The following is an 18,308-nucleotide window of genomic DNA, read 5'->3' as shown; positions in this document are numbered from 1 at the left end:
AAGTCTTAACACACAGTTGGACAGGTGTACCTAATAAAGTGGCCAGAGAGTGTATATTTGTAATTCATACAGTTCTTAATTGCAGAATAGCCGCTGAAACATTTGCCGGCTTTTGTATAACATTCTCCTGCCCGACATGAAATGACACATGGTTTACATATAGTTAACCATTTCATGTTTTTTTTTTATGTCTATCACTATTAATTATATGAGGGCTTGTGGGTAAAATTTTGGAGTTGTAGGGGTTCATTTAAGGGGTTAATTTGTTGTATTAAATTGCCTGGACTCCCTGCAGCCTCAGTGACATCAGCGGGAGTCCCTGCAATTTAATACAACGAATTAACCCCTTAAATGAACCCCTACAACTCCAAAATTTTACCCACAAGCTCTCATATAATTAATAGTGATAGACATAAAAAAAAAACCCATGAAATGAAATGGTTAACTATATGTAAACCATGTGTCATTTCATGTCGGGCAGGAGAGTTATACAAAAGCCGGCAAATGTTTCAGCGGCTATTCCGCAATTAAGAACTGTATGAATTAGAAATATATATATATAAATGTGTCTCTATGACATGTATAAAATATATATATATATATATATATATATATATATATATATATATATATATATATTTATTATGTGTCTAGATCTATTAATTTGTTTCTTTATTTAACCGGACACTGTGATGTTACTGTATTTTAGAAAAAAAAATGCCGGCTTTTGGTGCGATTTTATCGCAACTCACACATCGGGTCCGTTTGCAATCCAATTTTTTCACGCCCCCATAGACTTGCATTGTCGAATCCGATCCGAAAATCGGTGACAATCGCAGCATGCTGCGATTGTCTCGGTCTGAGGATCGGATCCGATCGAAAATCGCATGATGTGAGCTGCCCCATAGATTAACATTGGGACGAATGCAATGCGATTTTTTATCGCATTGCATTCGTCCGTTTTAATCGCTAGTGTGACCCCGGCCTAAGTAGGAAAATCTGAATAAGCACCTAATGTTGACACCATAGCTTTCCCACCCCTTCATATGACTATTGTGGAAAATGAATAGTTAATATTTAATTGCCTACAATAATAAAACAAATGTAAAGGAATAAGAGAACAGCCAAGTCTTGCACTTTTCAGCAATGCTTCTTGTTACACCTAAAATTTGCCTTACATACTGTAATAATTAAGAAATCAACAAGTGGCACTTTATAAAGTAACAGCCAAGGGCACAGCACCTCTGCCTATGCTCAGCCGTTAGTCGCCTGAGCAATACTTGGCTCATCATGACTCATAGAAAGAGAATTTAGTGGGTATATTGGTAACATTACATAAGGCGTGAAAACATCTGCCTGGCAAAAATCATTAAAAAAAAAAACCTGATTCCGTTAAATAGAGTATTAGATCACATGTTAACACCCTTATCTCTGCACAGAGCGACTCCCCAAAATGGAACTTACATTTCGTTCTAATATGATAAGCCTCAAAAATGTAAGATAACTTACCTGTTTATTACATACAATATGTAAGTAGTCCCTTTATAAACTGTTAAAAAAAAAACCATTAAAGGGAATCTGTCACCTCTTTTTTGAGATATCATATAATGATATCATTCAATTGTGTGTCACATAAGGATTCCCTTAGTACTTTTGCTTCCCCCTGACCCCGCACCTTTCATGCATAAATACCTTTTTTATATCGGTTCAGATGTATGTAAACTGCCGCTGTCCGGTCCGCTGGGTGGGGCTTATTCACCTTCTCCGTCACCTCCCTGTCTTGCGCTACGCATTTCTTCTTGTGTAGAGCAAGACAGGGAGGGGGGAGCAGTTGAATAAGCCCCGCCCAGTGGACCAGACATATATTTATTTTTTGTTGCAGAGCTGGAGTGGTGATACTAATGCAAGATCCCTGCACTTCGTCTTATACTTACCACCCGCTGTCTTCAGTGGTTACCGGCGCCACTCCGTCTGGTCTCCAGCAGTTGCAGGCGCGAGCAAGAGGTCACTTTTCAATGCAAGTGTATGAGAAAATGGTTCAGCTTGTGACCATTTCCTCTGACTTTCGGTCAGTCAGAAGCTACGGTCACAAGATGGCGAAGCAGGACCGGAGTGGCGCTGGGAAGACCTGAAGACACCAGGTGGTAAGTATAATATCAGGTGCAGGGTGGGTCTTACGTTAGTAGCACCACTCCAGTGCTGCAATAAAAAAAACAAAACACTTGTTTATCTGAACTACGCTCTGGATTTCTAGACTATTACGCTGTTCACAATAGGCGTTTTTTTCTGCAGCAAAACCTGGACTCTTGGCAGAAAAGAAGCAGTCAAAACACATGTTTTGGTGCGGTTTTTGGGGCAGTTTTCAGGATCCCAAAGTTCAACTTTGCTTCCTCCACAGAAGCCCCTGGCAGTGCATTGAGTTTGTAGGACACTGTTTAACTTTCACACTTTAGTCTGTCATTAAGTTGCTCAAGCATTGTGCAATCTCACACCTTGGTCAGCCACAGGCATTGCTCAACCTCACATGTTTGTAGGCCAATGTTTACATTGTACTCATCACTAATTTAATTCAACTATGCTAATCCAAACTGCCATCTCAGGAGACCATGACAAGATGGTAAACCTGAAAAAAAAAATTAAAAAAAAAAAAAAATCACAAAAATAAATGGGTTTAATATACTGCTGTACTTGCTTTTTTTCATTTTGTCACATCTTTTTCATCACCCGTTACTTTCAAAAAATGTTGATAAAACGCTGAAAGAAGTGACATGTTCTACGTCCCAAAAATCATGCAAAGCACAAAATACTGAAGACAAACAAAATCAATGTGTGTGCATGAGATTTCTGAAATCGCATAGGCTTTGCTGGTACTGTAAATGCAGCTAAAAATTAGTATAAAAAAAAAGAAAAAATGCAGCAAAAACGCCTAGTGTGAACTTGGCCTTAGATAAAAAACTGGAGCGAGGTCCTCTATAATATTTAGGAACGTATATATATACACATTACACACGATAATAGATAATAAATGTTTACATACCTTTAAAATTACCAATGAATAACCCAGGAAGAATCTGTAGAGAATAAAAGCAAATTAATCCAATACACCAAGGAAAAAAAATTACATGACTTGATATATAAGAAAATAAGATGCAATATTTATTTTACTCATTTATATAGCGCTATTAATTCCACAGCACTTTACAGATGTCATCACTGTCCCTGATGGGGTTCACAATCTAAATTCCCTATCATTATGTCTTTGGAATGTGGGAGAAAACCGGAGAACCCGGAGCAAACCCACGCAAACATGGGGAGAACATACAAACTTCTTGCAAATGTTGTCCTTGAGCCACCATGCCCCCATATAAATGGATCATACAAGTAAAAATTTCATATCTCGCTGGATCACAATATCCTTCCTCCCTACCTGGGCAGCACGGTGGCTCAGTGGTTAGCGCTGCAGCCTTGCAGCGCTGGGGTCCTGGGTTCGAATCCCACCAAGGACAACATCTGCAAGGAGTTTGTATGTTCTCCCCGTGTTTGCGTGGGTTTCCTCCGGGTACTCCGGTTTCCTCCCACACTCCAAAGACATACTGATAGGGAATTTAGATTGTGAGCCTCATCGGGGACAGTGATGAGAATGTATGCAAACTGTAAAGCGCTGCGGAATATGTTAGCGCTATATAAAAATAAAGATTATTAAAAAAAAAAATAAAGATTATTAAATAAAGATTATTATTATTATATTATTATCCTTCAGAGGAAGCAGAGATCAGATTTGTGCTGAATCAGACACAGTATGTTTTATTATGAGAGACAACTTTGAAAAGCCGGCCACAAACTGTTGTCTCAGAAGACAAATCCAAGATGCCAGTCCATGGCAGAGTCTCCTCCACTAGATGGATGGATCTATCCCGATTAATCAAGATGAGTGAGGAGCGGAGAAGGCACTGGGAACCTGCCTTGGACTAGTCATCCAAGACCAATAATCCCTGGCCGATATTTCAAAGTACGTTACATCTAAAACTCCACAGCGTTTAAACTGCTGCAATAAAGCAGCCGATGTCCAACTCATGCTGCACGTAGAGTGGGTGCGAATTACTTCGAAGCACCCAATTCATCGGCCATGTTAATAATTTCTGCTGGATGGACAGAAGCCCTGAGAACCGCCTATTACCTGACAGCATGCACAACTCTTCTTTTGATTTCAGTTATACCAGAACAATGCCACTACACCTGATTAATGGAGCAAAAGAAGAGCCATGGATGCCGGGACATAAAAGGCGGCTCTCAGGGCTCCCAGTCAGCAGACACAGATTAGGCCTGTTTCACATTTCCGTCTTTTTATGTCAGTTGAAATCCGCCAGAGTGTTAAAAAACGGATCCGTTTCAGTCATGGGCCAAATGGATGCCACTGGATCTGTTTTTTATATGGATCTGCTGTAGCGGGGAAGTGGATGAAATTTAAAGCAACTGTGGTCTGGAAAAGGAGAGGGGGAGAGGGATTTTTATTTCCATGGCGTTTACAGAACACTATTCAGGGTTAACATGCTTGGCAGAGGAAATCGGCAGGGCATGCGCAATAGAAAATAGCGGTCCGTCGCTAAAAAAAACAAACATTGAATCGTCCGTCTCCTCCCGGGAGACGCTACAATTCTAACGGATCCGTCAAAAAACGGATGTGACGGACGACCATCAGTCAAAATCCGCCGCTAATGCAAGTCTATGGGGGGAAAAAACGGATCTGCCAAAAAAGGAGCGGATCCGTTTTTTTCTAAAACTGGCGGATTTTGACTGACGTCAAAAAACGGAAATATGAAACAGGCCTTACAGACCGCGCTGATGGACCGGGTTCTGTGATTCAATTTGCACCAACTTTAAAACTGCCCATTTGGGAAACACGAATCTCATTTCAAATTTCCCTTTATATGTGAACAATGCCGATGAGACGTAGCCAGTTCTAGTGCCTGACTTTTCTGGAAGGCCTTCACAACCGCAGAAATCACTTTGCTGCCCATATAGAATAGGAAAAAAACTGAAATGTATAAACTGGTGTGCATACCGCATGAAAGTGCACGTTCATACTAGCCACTAAACAGAAAAAAACTTAGTTGGGCTCAGTCCCTCTGAGTCCTTATCCACATGCATGTCACTTGACAAATGGTAAAGTTTTCACTATTAGAGTTAGGACTGTCCCAATTACGGTCACCATGGAGTGGTGGGATGGTTTTAACATTTTTTTGATCAAAAAACATGTTAACTAAATACCGTACATTATTTTCATGCACTATGCTATTTATTTGTTTAGTGCAGGGTATTTAATCATTATGTTTCTGTCTTTAATTTTTTTCCAATATAGAATAGGGTCCAGTACAGGGGTCCCCAACCTGCAGCTTGGGATGCTTTGACGCACATATAATGGTGGGGTCGGTGGGGGAAGATAGGATGATACTATAATTTAGAGGGATGTTACAGCAGGATGTGATAGTATGGCGAGTGCTTCATGCGAGAATTTTGAACGGGGTAGAGTGGGAACCCCCGGATGTAAGTATACTGCCTAAAAGGAAGGGCTGCACAAGGTGTTTTCTGTGGGGGTGCTTTGGCTGTCATTATACCAGTAATGGGAGCTTCTGTGTGACACTAACAATGGAGGGAGGGTGCGTTGCATATGGCTCAGACTTGAATGTGGCTCTTAGGCCGGGGTCACACTAACCGACGCAAAGTACGGTCCGTATTTTACATGCGTAATACGGATGACTGACCCCTAAATAGTGCTCCATATGTCATCCGTAAGCAAGGTGTGGTCGTGTATTTTGCGCATGTCAGCATTCGTATGTAATCCGTATGGCGAGATTTTCTCGCAGGCTTGCAAAATGGACATTTAACGGTTTTGAGGCCTGCAAACTGTTTAAATCATTAGCCTGCACCCTATTTATTGGCTCAGAAACAGGTGGCTGCCTCCATTCTGTCCATTTGTGACCTTGCCTTGACTAGGTGTGTTGTTGTTGTATGTGCAGCATGGCAGACAGTCTGAGTTTCAACACAACTGAGCAGGTTCTCTTCAACTGGCTTTTGTCACGCCGCTTTGGTCAACCATACCCAGTGATAGTGGATCCGCGGAGGAGGAGACGCATGTGGGTCCATCCACTTTTGAGGCAACGACTCACAAGAGGTCATTTTCACCGCCTCTATTCTCTGCGGGAGCATCCGGAAAAATTTTACCAATACTGTCGCATGAGCCTTTCAACATTTGATCTACTCTTGGAGACAGTGCGCCCTGGGATAACCTTTCAGGACACAAGGATGCGCAAAGCTATATCGGCAGAGGAGCGACTTCTACTCACATTACGGTATGTACTACACAACCACATTCTCTATGTTCATGATGTGTTGCCCAAAGTATGTATTTTTTGCTTCTTGGACTAAGTTTAATGCCCTCATCTTATTCTACATATGTTTAAACTTACAGAATGTTATGTGTAATATGTACTGAATATCACTTAGTCATTGTGCGACCAAATATATGTGTGTTAGTAGATCTGAATCACTAACAAGTTTGGTATGTATGTACCTGGTCTTTTGTTAATTTGTGCATTCTAAAATGTTCCATTTCTGTTGTTCTTCAGCTTCCTGTCCACTGGCCTGTCTTATGCCGCCCTCCACCATGAGTTTCTCATTGGAAGATTTACCATTTCTGGCATAGTCAGGTCGACATGTAGTGAAATATGGTCAAGACTACATCAACTCGTCATGCCCGAGCCCAGGATGGAAGACTGGTTGAGGATATCAAGGGACTTTGAGGCGGAATGCCAGTTTCCTAATTGCCATCAAGGGCCCCAATACAAACATATCCAGGTGCGTAAGCCGCCGAACTCTGGCTCCCAATTCTTCAATAATAAACAATACTTTTCTGTTGTATTGTTGGCTCTGGCCGACCCTCAATACAAGTTTATAATTGTTGACACTGGGGCCTATGGAAGGACGGGAGACTCTAGAGTCTTCAATACTTCTATTATGGGTCGGCGGCTACGCACCAACCAGTTGGCTCTACCACCACCACGCCAGCTACCAGGCTCCACTCAAGAATCAGTCCCTTATGTCCTTGTGGCAGATGAGGCGTTTCAGTTAACGCGCAAAGTCATGAGGCCAAATCCCCGGCGTAACCTGGACCACCGGCGCAGAATTTTTAACTTGCGTCCATCACGTGCTCGGCGACTGGTGGAGTGTTCCTTTGGCATTCTTTGTGCCAAATGGCAGGTACTCCAGTCTGCCATTCAGCTGAGTGAACAAAATGTTAATGAAGATATTAAAGCCTGTGTGGTTCTTCATAACTTCACCAGGATACATGATCGTTCCTCCTCTGCTGGTGTTGTGCGTGGGTCGGACACAATGTGCGTAGGGCGAGACCACCTATCAACCCTCAACGTAGACCACTCTCTGGGCTCAAAGTGTGTGATATTTTCACAAATTACTTTATGTCACCTGAGGGGGAAACTTCTTGGCAAGAGCATGCTGTGTCTATGTTATAATTTTTTGGTTTAGGTCTGTCTAAATATATATATTTAATCCCCTTACGATTCTATGACTGTTTAATTGCATTGGTAAGCGTATGTTAGTATGCTGACACCTTTTTTTTAGAATTGAGACAGAGACGTAAAATGTAGCAGACAAATGTTTACTTTTGCCTTTTTTTTTTTTTTTTAAAGAAAAACATATTATTGCCATATGATAAATGTGGCAATGGGCCAAATTGGCCTTTGTGCAGATGTGAACAATGGGTACAAATACATTTTCTGACATACAAAACAAAATGGTTTTCTGGTTAGAAAACCATTAGGTAATACCAAAATGGCAACATTATAAATTTTGGTAGGTCGGGGGGAGGAGTAAGCGGAAGACCAGCCTGTGTTTGGTGCTGGCTACTTTTCCCAACTTGGCCATCGCCCTGTGTGGCCAGAGTGATACTGGAGAGGGGCCTCTTGTTGGGGCTGGTAGGCCCGTGTCTCATACACACCAAAATAGCCATGTCGTCCCCAACCAGGTTGGGACCAGCCTTCAACACTGGGTGGGAACAAGTGGTCATATTGGTGAGGTTGGCTAGAGCCAGACATATGTGGCTGCTGTTGGAAAGGTTGGGTAGGGGGAGGAAGGGGGTGAGGTGTAGGCCCACGTATTTGAGGATCCTCAGAGCCTGCTTGAGCAGCATGTGTGTGGGGTGTCTAAGGCGCATCAGATTTCTGGGTGAAAGCTGCCACCACTCCAGATATTCAAATAACTCATATGGAGTATTGGGGTGTGTGCTTGCATCAAGCAGGATCTGAAAACATCCTCGAATACGTAGCCTCACCTCACGGGAAAGGGAACGAAGATTAAGGGCCAGGCTGCGTGAGTATGCCTCCTCGCCATCATCATTATTGACTCTAGCCAGATAGTTCAGTACCCCTGTGTCAACATTGGTACAGGTATCTTGGGCAGGGATATGGCGCCTTCTTCTTCCTCGCCGGGATGGTCCAGCAGGCTGTGTTGAGCCCCGGATCTGGGCAGTTGGGCTGCTGCTGATGTTGCCCTGCTCCTCCTGTATGGCTGATGGTGCAGCAGCAGACGGTCCTGCTTGTGGATGTGGCCCTGGTGGTGGGGTTTGTGATGCAGGCACTGGGTTTTCCTGAGAGGAATCTTCACCCATGCTTCTTGGAGGGGGAGAAGATGGGCCAGCCACCTCATCCCCTACAGACCCAGGATCTATGATGGGATCGATATCTGAGCCAGTTCCGCTCTCCGTAAGATTGGACTGAGTTCTGTTATGAAAAAGAACAGAGCCAAATATAAATCAATTTTTTGGCCCTGTAAAGTATCTGTGTAATGTGGTGTGAGGTATCTACTTACGGTCTCTGATCCAGAATAGGAGCGAGGAAAGAGAGGCGATCATAATAAATATATTTTCGCTTTGTGTGGCCCGCATCACCACTCCTGGCCCGTTGCTGATGTTCTCGCCTTTATTGGTCACGGATGCTGCACCAGCGTCTCGTCACATCTTCCACTGCAATGTGACAGGAAATATTCTCAATTTCACATATTTGCTAGGTCAAATTTGCTACCAGTAGCCTAGGCATGTGGCCTTCTAGGGTGTGCTTTCTACCCAAGGTGGCATATATAATTGGGGCATCCAGGCCAGATACACAGGGGCACAATAGTTCAGGTATCAAGTAACTACACTTAATAACTTGGTTGGCTAGGAGGATGAGGAGCTTGTGGCCTGGGCCAAATTATGGCAGTGTAAAACCATGGGTCACATCAAAATCTACCCGCCTCATGAGGCAAAAAGTCCAAGCACAGGAAGGGGGGGGGGGAGCTGATTCTAAATGCCTTTTTTGATGTGAGGTAATTTTGAACAGTTTTTGGGTTGTACTTACTCAGTTGCTGCTGCTCCTCACGTGGCCTATCAGCAAAATCGTGGAACATCTGGCGACATATGCGCCTCCATGACGCCTCCTTTCTTGCCCGGTTGGCATAATGGGCATCACGTTGGTCCCAGATATCTGGCCGCAGATATCATGCATGCATGCTGCAATTGGCATGGACCGTAGAATACGGACGAGAAATATACAGCTGTTGGGAGCTGCCCCATAGAGAATCATTGGTCCGTGTGTAATGCGTGCTTTTAACGCCTCTCACTCGTCTGTATTCCTCTCTAGTGTGAACCCGGCCTTATGGTAAGAAAGGTTGCGTAGTACCGATCCAGTAGGTAGGACTAGGCATATGCAGCCACTGGTGGTGGACACATTTAATAAACTGGAAGGGTAATTTATAATGACCCAGTATATGTAGATACAGGTGCATTTTTTTAAGATTTCCTTTGAAAAATCGTTTGTGTGATCCAACAGAGAAATTAAATATTTAGTTGTGGGAAAACGCACTTAATACTTTGTGCATTCGCATATAGAAGTGCTGAATAGTGAAAATGTACAAAGATTTATGCTTGTTGTCAAGTCATAGTTCCCTGCAAGTCTAAGGCTGGTTTCACATTTGCGTTTTTTAGCGCTGGAAAAAAACGCACACCTGCGCATGCGTTTTTTCCCCTATATTTAACATGGGTGCGCATACCTGCGCGCTGGTAAGCGCATGTATGCGATTTTCATGCGCTGCGTTTTTTTGGGGTGTGCGTTGGGATTTTCCAGACGCAGCATGTTGCATTTTTTGGCCCTGCAAAAAAGCGCATGCGCACATATGCGCACGTTTTGCGCTAAAAATGGCCATTATAGCCTATGGATGCGCATATGTGCGCACTGGCATGCTCATGTATGCGTTTTTTTGCATATGCGTTTTTTTTTTTAAACCATGGAATTTAGGGGTTTGGGTTAGAGTTAGGGTTAGTTAAGGGGGTTTAGGGTTAGGGTTATGGTCAGGGTCAGGGTTAGGGTCAGGGTTAGGGTTAAGTATGGTTTTGTTAAGGATTAGGGTCATGGTTAGGGTCAGGATTAGGGTTAAGTATGGTTTTGTTAAGGGTTAGGGTCAGGGTTAGGGTTAGGGTTAGGGTCAGGGTTAGGGTTAGGGTCAGGGTTAGGGTCAGGATTAGGGTTAAGTATGGTTTTGTTAAGGATTAGGGTCAGGGTTAGGGTCAGGATTAGGGTTAAGTATGGTTTTGTTAAGGGTTAGGGTCAGGGTTAGGGTTAGGGTTAGGGTCAGGATTAGGGTTAGGGTTAGGGTCAGGGTTAGGGTCAGGGTTAGGGTTAAGTATGGTTTTGTTAAGGATTAGGGTCAGGGTTAGGGTCAGGATTAGGGTTAAGTATGGTTTTGTTAAGGGTTAGGGTCAGGGTTAGGGTTAGGGTTAGGGTCAGGGTTAGGGTCAGGATTAGGGTTAAGTATGGTTTGGTTAAGGGTTAGGGTCAGGGTTAGGGTTAGGGTTAGGGTCAGGGTTAGGGTTAAGTATGGTTTTGTTAAGGGTTAGGGTCAGGGTTAGGGTTAGGGTTAGGGTCAGGGTTAGGGTTAGGGTTAGTTAGGGTTTAGGGTTTGGGTTAGGGTTAAGTATGATTTGGTTAAGGGTTAGGGTTAGGGTTAGGGTCAGGGTTAGGGTTAGGGTCAGGGTTAGGGTTAGTAAAGTCATGGTTTGGGTAGTGTGAGGGGCCACCTAAAAATGTTGGAAAAAAACGCAAACGCGGTAAAAACGCGCTAAAAACGCATACAAACGCATAAAAACGCTGCGTTGTTTTCATGCATGCTCATAAAAATGCTTGAAAAAAACGCAGCAGTTGTATGCTTATGTATGCGTTTTTTCAATGCGTTTTTTTGCGGGAAAAACGCGCTGCAAAAAAAAGCAAGTGTGAAACTAGCCTCATAATTGAAAATATCCTGAAAACCAAGACCCCACTCTCACAGTTATATGGAATCATACAGAAAACCAAAAGTAGGCCAGTCAGTTTTCATTACGAAATTCTAAAACATCACATAAAAGCAGTAGAACAAAAAGTTACACACAAGCATAAAAGAATGAGAGCAAGGCTTATGTAGAAGTCTACACTCGAGAATTGGAAGAGATAAGAAATATTTGGCAAGGCTGTAGTTATTTTACTTATACTAGACCAGAGATTACGCCTGTATCATAGTCCGGAGCAATATTCATAATTCAGCTTGTAGTGAGAAACACTACACAAGACAGTCTGCAAACAGACTGAAGTCAAACATCACGCAGTCCTCTTTTTACCCTTCATCAGATTACATTTCACGTATTAGATTAAAGATTATGAATGCAAATCATCAGCGGACACTATATAAAGACAATAAAGCAGTAGGGTTATGTGATTTGCTAGCTATAACTACCAATTTTAAATGCAGCATTGGATTATAGGCTATGTTCACACCTTGTGTTTTCACCCGCAGTTTTTTATGCAGATTTTCAGCTGTGTTTCACAGTACCAGCCAAGTCTATGAGATTTCAGTATTTTGTGCAATATATATTTTATGTTTTATATTTTATATATTTTTTTTTTTTTTCTTCTTCTTCTATGCGTCTATAGCTATTCTTTCGTTTGGGTTTTAACCTGTCATTAGGCTCCATTATATGTCCATTTTGCAAGCCTGCGAGAAAATCTCGGCATATGGATGCCATATGGATGTCATACGGATGCTTACATGCGCAAAAAACGGAGCCACACCTTGACAATAGAGAACATACGGATCACTGTTCAGGGAACATTTCTGCGTATCATGACCGTACAATACGGTCCGTATTTTTATACGTTAAGTGTGACTCCAGCCTTAGGCTGGAATCAGACGACCGTATGACATCAGATGCGTTATGCTAATGACCTCCAGCTCTGCTACGAATGTGAGCCGAGGGTCAGGGCTCTGTGCTCCGAGCCTCTCACATGATGAGAGGATCACAGCACAGGTGTGTAGAAGATAGAGAAAGTAATTTCTCCTCCTCCTCCATTGCCTGTCTCGGCGTATATTGGACTGCACTGTGGCGACATCAGAGTGCAGTCCGATGTTGCACTCGCACCCATAGACTTGTATGGGTGTGAGTGAGCTGAATTTCGCTGCCAATCTGCAATTGTTCTCTCATGCCGAATCAGCATAAGGAAATAATCACAGAGCTGAGCTGCCCCATAATCTGAGCTGCCCCATAGAATAAAACTGGGCCGAGTGCTATGCGATGTTTTATCACATAGCACTCGGCCGTGTTATACGGTAGTGTTGACTCCGGCCTTAACCCCAAACACATTCAAGCTCAATTCAGCAGAGCATGCATGAATTTCCAATCGGGCGAAAGCAGCTGCCAGACACCTCAGGCAGCAGCTCATCTTCCCTGAAAACAAAATTAACAGGCTGTAAGGATCAACATGCCTGATCTTTCCATCAGGAGACCCATCTCTACTCAAAACGGATGGTCTTTCTAAAATTGGCAGTATGGCCAATATGCATGGCGACCTTACTAAGCCATGGTTCCCATACTTATGCCTGTGTCTGGTATTGCAGCTCAACCCTGCGGTGGTCATCCAGTCTTCTTTTGAATTCACATCATGGACACCATGGTGGCTCAGGGGTTAGCACTGTTGCCTTGTTCTGGGTTCAAATCCCACCAAGGACATCTGAAAGCAGTTTGGGTGATTAGTTAGGGAACTTAGATTGCGAGCTCCAATAGGTTAGGTCTATAAAGCACTGTGCAAATTAATGGTGCTATAATATTTATTATGTTTACTGATATAGCGCCATCACATTTCACAGCAGCTTTACAGGCATGATCATCACTGTCCCCATTGAGGCTCACAATCTAAATTCCCCATGTCTTCGAAGTGTGGGAGGAAACCGGAGAACCCGGAGGAAACCCACACAAACACAGAACATACAAACTCCTGACAGATGTTGTCCTTGGTTGGATTTGAATCCAGGACCCCAGAACAACAATGCTAACCACTGAACCACCGTGCAGCTCTTTAAATGAGTAAAATAAAAATATATCAATCTGTAATAACCATTACTGTTGGGATATTTCTTATCTAGGCATTAAAGGGAACCTGTCACCAGGTTTGGCCAATATGAGATGAGGCCACGGCCTTTCCGGGCTTATATATAGTATTCCATAATACTGTATATCGGCCCCCAACCTGAGCTGGAAGAACTGAAAAATAACTTATTATTCTCACCTGCAGGGCAGACCGGTCCGAGGGGTGTCGCTATGCTTGGTCCGGCGCCTCTCATGTTTTGGCGATGCCGCCCTCCTTCTTGGTTCATTTGGATGACGCATCCCTTCATCATCCACACAGTATGCTCGGCATCGCGCTCCTGCGCAGGCGCACTTATCTGTCCTGTTGAGGGCAGAGCAAAGTACTGCAGTGCACATGCGCCAGGAAAGGTCAGAGAGGCTCAGCGCCTGTGAACTGCAGGATTTTGCTGCCCTCAACAGGGCAGATAAGTGCGCCTGCGCAGGAGCGCGATGCCGAGCAGACCGTGTGGATGATTCAGGGAGAGACGCGTCATCGACACGAACCATGGAGGGCGACATCGCAAGAAGATGGGAGGCGTCGGACCAAGACCAGCGACGCCTATCAGACCGGACCGCCCTGCAGGTGAGTACAATAAAAGCTATTTTTCTTCTCTTACAGGTCGGGTTGGGGCTTATCTACAGCATTATACAATGCAGTATATTAGCCCTGAAAGGCGGTGGCTGTAACTCATATCGGCCAAAAGGGCTGACAGGTTCCCTTTAAGAGTGGATGTCTACTTTCAAGAAACTGGGCCCGAATCTGTGTAAAATGCAAAATATAATACTCAGCGGGGTACTTTCCCTCATTGGGTTGAGCAGTGGCTCTCCAACACAGATACGGTCCCAATGTTTTGGCTACAGGGGAGACATCAAGTCAACAATGTTTTAGCCAGTTACTGAGCTCAGCGCTCATGCAGGGGTTGACCACATGTGCCGATGATCATGGTGACTGGCTAGAGCGGAGCTGCGTGCTGTTTATATGACAAATCGTGTCAACCATGACCTTTGCTGCAGCAGGGAGCCGGTGCTGGACACAGGGAGGCAGAGAACCTGCCGAGTTTGTTATTTTATGTATTTTACAAAGTTTGCGGCCCACTTTCCTGAAAGTGGAAAACCCTACAGTGGGGGCATTAAGAACTTGAGTTCAGACGAGTTTGTAATATGAATTGTCATAAAGCTTAAAAAGTCTTGTTGCCTACTGCACAATCTAATGATGCTGAAAAGTAACAAGCAAAACCTGCAGAACAAGAAAAATGTTAAATGCTTCCTTCTGTCTGGGATGAAGTAGCAGATTATAAATAAATTGGTATCCACCAAGGCTGGACACACTTCCTCCAGCCATAGCAACGATTTCATATCTTCACAACCAGATCAACATACAAGGGAGTAATGCTTCTAAATGTGATTAACTGCGGGGTGGACCAAGAATGCTATTTTCAGAACAAAAACATGTAGAACACAGTCCGTCAGCAAAGAATGATATATGAAAGCCCAGTCTGATTTCATGGATTTAGGCAATTCATATATTAAATTTACTACAACCTTTCGCGTTATCTGGCTTTAGTGAGCAAGTATTTCTCCTGAGCTCCAAAAGATATCAAATTGCTACCGTACACATTTTAGTCCTTATACGGCTTGTTAACACAGCGTGTCTGCGTAGTGTTTGTATGGCAAGTCAGTGCATGTGCTTAAAGGGGTTCTCCAGGAATAGAAAACAAATACAGATAAAAAAATGAACTTGTTAGTATGTGTAAAGTCCTACTACCCTTAATTAGTAAACCACACTTGCTTAGTCTAGGGAGGTAATCGCTGTAGTATATGAAAATGGCAGCTACCTTGTTACACTGAGATAAACCTGTCGTAGAATGTTCAAAGTGCCTGTGAGCATGTGCAGTTTGAAGCTCCACTGCTATGACCGGGAGATGGTTAGATAGTACATGACATAGGCCATTTCTAGGTCACAGCAGCTGCTCACCGTGCTTCAGACAGAATAAACAGCAGTGTGAGCAGCCTCTTCTTACCTCAGTATCCCTGGTATCTCCAATATTAGATGGGAAAGACAGGGCTGTCAGCAGTGTGAGCAGCCTCTTATTACCTCATCACGCTTGGTATCTCTGATATCAGATCAGAAAGACAGTTGTCAGCAGTGTGAGCAGCCTTGTTACCTCAGCACTGCAGGTATCTCCAGTATTAGATCAGAAAGTCATAGCAGTGAGCAACTTCTTACATCAGCATCCCTGGTATCTCCAGTATTAGATGGGAAAGACAGGGTGAACAGCAGTGTAAGCAGACCATTCTTACCTGAGCACTCCTAATATTTTTAGTACTATGTCAGCGTGATCATGTCCCATGATTTGGGAATCATACATACAGTATCGCATTACAATTGTGCTGTTATAATGTGCTGTTTTGTGCTATGCAATAAGGTTTGCTCTCTTTAGAAGTTCGTCCTTCCTCTCTCCCCGTCACTCTCTGACGTAGCTCTGATGTCAGTAACCCCTCCATTCTTCCCAATTCTTCTTCCTCATCACTGTATCAGCCAGCTTAGGCCGGTTTCACATTTGCGTTTCAGGGCGCAGCGACGGCCTGCGCACGGCCGCCGCTAAGCCCTGTCCCCTGCCACGCCTCCGCCGGTAGCTCCGCCTCCGGGCGCATGACGCTGCATGCGTCATGCGTCCCCTATCTTTATCACTGAGGACGCAGGCCGTGCGCAGTATGCGTTTTGGCGGCGCCTGCGCCCTTTTGACGGTGCGCCGACCAGCGCCAAATGCAACCTGATCAAAAATGGTCAAAATTTTAAAAAAAATGCAGTGCTTTCAGACCTCAAATACTGCAAAGAAAACAAGTTCATAATCATTTAATCATAATCATTTAGAAACAATAATAATGTTTTAACTCAGGAAGAGTTCTGAAATCAATATTTTGTGGAATAACCATGATTTTTAATCACAGCTTTCATACATCTTGGCATGCTTTCCACACTGCTTCTGGCTAAAAAATGTAAGCAGTTCTTCTTTGTTTGAGGACTATCCATCATCCTCTTGATTACATTCCAGAGGTTTTCAATGGGGTTCAGGTCGGAGAATGGGCTGCCCATGACATGGTTTTGATGTGGTGGTCTCTTAATTTTTTCCAGAGCTGTATATGCCCTTTGAGGCTACATTCATAGGTACCAAATGTGGTGTTGCAGTGTGGCCCTAACCCACCATATGATGCAATAAACAGTGCCTATTACTAGTGCAGTGACACAAAGCGGGAATACGGTAATAAAGCCAACTATTATGAACTTAAAGATATTTTGTATTACCAGAATTTAGCATATAGCTATGCGCACACGCTCAGAATTTGTGGCAGTAAAACCTGCTGAAAATACTGATGTGTTGCAGGAATAACTCAGCATAAAATCAATGAGGTTTTTTTAGCCCTTTTTTTTTGCATGAGCTTTTCCCATTCATTAATATGGGTTAAATCTGCAGCAAGCACACAGACATGCTGCAGGTTTAAATCTACAAGAAAAAAATAAGTAAAGTGTGCAAGATGCTACAGGAATCTCATTCACTTTTCTGGTACTAGGAAATTTCCTCAAATTTTATGACAAAACCATGACGTGTGAACAAACCCGAATGCCTTTAACCCCCCCACCACCACAGTATGGCGCATTTCGTGTTCCTCTCTTTGATATGCGCTCCGACGCTGAGCCCACATTATTCCCGGGACATGTCAGCTGTTTTGAACAGATGACATGTGGCCCTAACAGCCGCGGGTGGATTCGAGATCCATGCGTGGCTGTTAACCCGTTAAAGACCACTGTCAATTTCTGACAGCGGCATTTAATGTGATTGCGCCAGAAGCGCGTCACTAATCCCACCCACAGGTAACCCCGTCACATGATCGCGTGTCACCGATGGGTCATCATGACAACCAGAGGTCCCCAGCAGACCTCTACGGTTGTCACTGCCGGATTGCTATGAGAGCTGCCCGGTGGTCGTTGCTCATAGCAAGTGAGCATTTCTGCTACATACAGGCGATCTGATCATCACCTATCTGTAGCAGAGGAGATCGGGTTATTGCAGCCTCTAGTCTCCCATGGAAACTATTGAAGCATGCAAAAAGTAAAAAAAAAAAAAAAATTAATATTAAAAAAAAAATAAAAGTTCAAATTACCCCCCCTTTCGCCTCATTCAAAATAAAACAATTAAAAAAAAAATACACATATTTGGTAGTACTGCAAAGTACTACATCTGGGCAATAAAATTGAAAAAAGCATATACAGATTGGGAGGAATAGGGCTAAGCAACAGCACATGTGAAAAAGACTTGGGTATACTAATAGATCACAGACTGAATATGAGTCAACAGTGTGATGCAGCAGCAAAAAACGCAAATGCAATTCTAGGATGTATTAACAGAAGCATACAGTCTAGATCACGTGAAGTCATTTTTGCCCTCTACTCCTCTTTGGTCAGACCTCATCTGGAATACTGTGTCCAGTTTTGGGCTCTACATTTTAAAAGAGACATCAACAAACTGGAGCAAGTTCAGAAAAGAGCGACCAGAATTGTGACCAGTTTGCAAACCCTGTCTTATGAGGAAAGGTTGCAGGATTTGGGAATGTTTAGCTTGCAAAAGAGAAGACTGAGATGAGATTTAATAACCGTCTACAAATATCACAAGGGATGTCACATTATAGAAGGATCATCTTTATTCTCATTTGCACAAGGAAAGAATAGAAGCAATGGGATGAAACTGAATGGGAGGAGACAGATTAGATATTAGAAAAAACTTTAAGCAGGGGGTTGGACCAGATGCCCAGGAGGTCCCTTCCAACT

At 43.4% G+C, this 18,308-nt stretch overlaps 1 protein-coding gene across 1 annotated transcript in view; it reads right to left on the bottom strand.

Annotated features, from left to right (window-relative positions):
• Positions 1-18,308, bottom strand: part of DUSP22 (dual specificity phosphatase 22) — an 82,466-nt gene that overhangs the window by 50,157 nt on the left and 14,001 nt on the right. Inside the window, exon 2 of the mRNA XM_073550135.1 lies at positions 3,038-3,071. Within this exon, the coding sequence (XP_073406236.1) occupies positions 3,038-3,071 (34 nt within the window). The remainder of the gene's footprint in view (positions 1-3,037; positions 3,072-18,308) is intronic.

This window comes from Dendrobates tinctorius, unplaced genomic scaffold, assembly GCF_039654945.1.
Source record: "Dendrobates tinctorius isolate UK_male_01 unplaced genomic scaffold, ASM3965494v1 ptg000163l, whole genome shotgun sequence".
Classification (NCBI taxonomy): domain Eukaryota; kingdom Metazoa; phylum Chordata; class Amphibia; order Anura; family Dendrobatidae; genus Dendrobates; species Dendrobates tinctorius.
The sequence above is the reverse complement of the archived record's forward strand: the minus strand, read 5'-3'. Positions and strand labels throughout refer to the sequence as shown.